At 48.0% G+C, this 3657-nt stretch overlaps 1 protein-coding gene across 1 annotated transcript; it reads right to left on the reverse strand.

Annotated features, from left to right (window-relative positions):
* Positions 1 to 349: 349 nt before the first annotated feature.
* LOC121313986 lies at positions 350 to 1729 on the reverse strand. The gene has a single exon (XM_041246755.1). It carries the CDS (start codon positions 1727 to 1729, stop codon positions 350 to 352), a length of 1380 nt encoding a protein of 459 aa, XP_041102689.1.
* Between the last annotated feature and the right edge of the window lie 1928 nt (positions 1730 to 3657).

Consider the following 3657-nt stretch of genomic DNA (forward strand, 5'->3'; position numbering starts at 1 on the left):
CAGGCGTGAAGGTACGGCAGGGGGAAAGCTTTTGAGGATTCCGCAGAGGGTCAGATGAACTGCGGGTATAGAGAAGATGGAGGGAGAAGGCACGGACATGATGCAGTAGTGATATTGTATTCCTGAAATGTAAGATTTAATGGAAGCTGGGGAGAGATGCAGGGATTCCTTAGCATGTACATGAAGGCCAAGATCCAGTCTTGATTAAAAGGAATAGGGTAGATGTGATTATGAGCGCAGAAGGTTAGAAATGCTGACTACGCTGTAGAAGAAGAAGCTCTTGAAGAAGGGGCGAGGGCTGCAGACATGTAGTGTTGGGAGGATTGTAGAAGGTTGCTGAGGGTAGGGTTCAATCTAGTAACAGCTGATAAAACTGAGAGGATTGGAGAGGGGCTGGGGAAGCAGTTGGAACCAGATGACGGAACTTGGATACCTGCAGGCGAGAGAGAGTGTTGGCAGCGTTATTATGGGTACCGGGAAGGTGGCGGGCTTGTATTAAGAAGTTAAAAGATACAGAAGTCCATATGAGACGGCGAAGCAACCGTATGATGAGGGGAGATGAAGAACGCCCTTTATTTATGATGTGCATTGTGGGTTTGTTATCACTGAAGAAAATAATTGATTTTCTTGACCATTGGTGACCCCAGAGGAGGGCGGCAGCTACGATTGGATATATTTCTAGGAGAGCCGTGGATTTCTCTTGAGGGAGAAGGGTCTGAATTTCAGGAGGCCAAGCGCTGAAGAACCATTCTGATCCTTGGAAGCCGCTGAATCCAGTGGATGAGGCGTCAGTGAAGAGGGCGAGATCGTGAGGAGCTGAAATGAAGTCATCATAGAATAGAGAGAGGCCGTTCCAGTTAGAAAGGAGATTAATCCACATCTCTATGTCTTTTCTGGCCTCAGCTGGGATTTTGATGTGGGGATTCAGGTTCTTGGCAGATGATGAGAGGGCTAGAAGACGTGAAATAAATGTTCTGCTCTGAGGAATGATGCAGATGGCAAAGTTGAAATGACCAAGGAGAGAGAGGAGGTCACGCTTCTTAATAGTAGAGGAGATCTGGAAACAGTTAATGAGTGAGAGAATACGTTGGAGTTTGGCAGAAGGTAGACTGGCTTCGAATTTCACTGTGTCAAGAGTAATGCCGAGGAATTCCAGAGAGTTGACGGGGCCTATGGTTTTTTCTTTGGAGAAGGGGACACCGAGTGATGAGAAGAGGGTTTTAAGCTGATTAATTGCTTGGGCTGGAGGATCTGAAGGGTGGGAGGTGAGCAGAAAGTCGTCCAAGAGATGGAGAAGGAAGGGAACACGATAGATGTTGAGCAAAATCCAGCAGAGGGCTTCTGACAAAGAATTGAATATTTTTGGGCTGCTGCGGCAACCAAAAGTGAGCTGGGTGGAAAAATAAAACTTGTCTGCCCAGCAGACTCCAAAAAGATGACAAAGGGAAGGGTGAATAGGCATAACCTTGAATGCGTCAGAAATATCGGCTTTGGCAAGCCAGGCTCCGTGACCTGCGACCTTGATAGAATTAATGGCGTCTGATAGCTTAATGTAATGAAGAGAGAACTCCTCGCTTGAAATGAGGGAGTTGATGCTGCGAGTGAAACTGCCCCGGGGAGCAGATAGATCAATAATAAGGCGTTTCTTACCAGAATACTTGCGGGTAGCGATGCCTATGGGATTAATGCGGAAGGTAGTGAAGGGAGGTGCTGCAAAGGGACCGACCATGAAGCCTTTGTCAACTTTGGCTTGGATGAGGGAACTGACGACTTGTGGCTCTGAAATGGCAGAGCGGAGGTTTTGACAGATGTGAGACTTAGAAAGATTTTGATAGATGCCTGTGGAGAAACCGTTTAAAAGGCCATTGATTAGATAGGAGACAAAAGGCTTATCAGGATGAGATTGAAGTATATGAGCTAGAGCCGGAACATTGATAAGAGTGAAAACCTGAAACAGCTTTGATTGTCATTTAGCTATAAGAGGACATATGGACCGGGAGTGGGAGTCATTGCAGAAGCTGCAGACGTGGAGATTCTTGCAGAAATGATGCGAGCAAGCGGAGAAATTAAAATTGTTACATATTTGTCTGCCTCCTGAAAACTTGATGGGGCGGCCATAGACGTCTTGAGCTTAAGATCTGGTGGTTGGAGCTGAAGAGTGGATGGAAGCAGGGGTAAATTGTCTTGAACTGAGAAGAGAGGATGAGGGATGAGGACTGGGTTGAAAAGAGCTAGCTGCTGTCTTAGGGCATAAATAGGTGGAGTGCGCTGTGGAGGAGTGCGCTGTGGAGGTGCACGCGCTGCAGGCGTTGGGGCGAATGCCGCTAAAGATACGGGTGAATAGATCTGAGTCGAAACAGGACCAGTTTGTGATACGGTTGTCAGCTGAAAGGATGGCCGCTGCTTTGGCGGAGAATACGCGGTGGTATTGATAGAACAGAGAGCCCCCATAACGCACGGATAATTCGTTACATTAAAGAGATACTGATTAAGCTCCTGCAATCTATGTGGATAAATGGAACAAAGAATATCATGATAAATGGAGAAGGCAAGGACGAATTCTCCCACTGAAAGGCTTTTTTGAAGTCGTGGGTCTCGGGACTTCAGGGTGACTGAAATGTCTCCGCAGTTGACCACTCTGTGATCTAAGAACTCCGAGGTGGCGATGAGAACAGAGACAAGATTAACATCCTTACCTTCAATTATTTGCTTCCAAATTTTTGGGGAAACAGAAGGATTGGCAATAGTATGAGGAGAAGGGGAGCTTGATGCAGTGGTTGAGGCAAGGTTGAACTCTGGGAGAGCAATGGGGGGGGGGGCTAAGGAGGACGTACCAGAAATGAGGGTGGATGTACTGGAAGTGGGGGCAGGCAGAGTAGAAGAATTCTCGAATTTGTCAAGATGAGCGCTGAGAGATAGCTGAGAGTCTATGAGAGGCTGGAGCAAAGTTTGCAGTTGATTAAACATGTCATGAGAGGAATCGCTAGTGGTGGGGACAGACAAAGCGCATAACTGCTGTTGCAGAAGCTGTGGTTGCGCTGGCTGCACTGGCTGCGCTGTCTGCTGGACTGCGTGAGCGGGGGCTTGCACATGCGCAGTCAGGACGGGAGCTTCGGGGGTAGTGGAGGGGGAGTGCCTGATGGCTGAAGATTGCAGACGGGGAGGAAAAATTGGCTCAGCTGATAAGGCTTCGCAATAAGTTAGAAACAGAGACATACGGTCTCTGCCGATGGGGATAGGGATAGCCTTCTGGAATAGAACTTTCAGCAGTTTAGGTGTCGTCCAATCTTTATAATGTAGCTGCGGCTGGGGCTGGCTGGCGGAATCACGCTTGGAGCGGTGCGGTTGCGTGGCTGAAGGCTGGATGGAAGCAAGGTGGGCTGGAGAGATGCAGTCAGAAGCCGGGAAGAGGAGGGACGGGAGGTCGAACAGAGACGGACCGGTGGAGGGGTCGGAGGCAGGTAGTAGTCCGAGTCCGAATAAATAGCATGGGCAGAAGGCTTTTCCATTTGAAAGCAGGTAAGCTGTGAATAAGTACATATTGAAGCTGATTTTTTTTTTTTTTTTTTAAGCAGAGTAACGCGTACTGCTACCAGTCAGGATTCAAAACGAAACGCTAGACAGCAAAGGTGCAAGTGATCAGGGCTTAAATAGTAA

This window comes from Polyodon spathula, chromosome 4 (assembly GCF_017654505.1).
Source record: "Polyodon spathula isolate WHYD16114869_AA chromosome 4, ASM1765450v1, whole genome shotgun sequence".
NCBI classification, from domain to species: Eukaryota; Metazoa; Chordata; class Actinopteri; order Acipenseriformes; family Polyodontidae; genus Polyodon; species Polyodon spathula.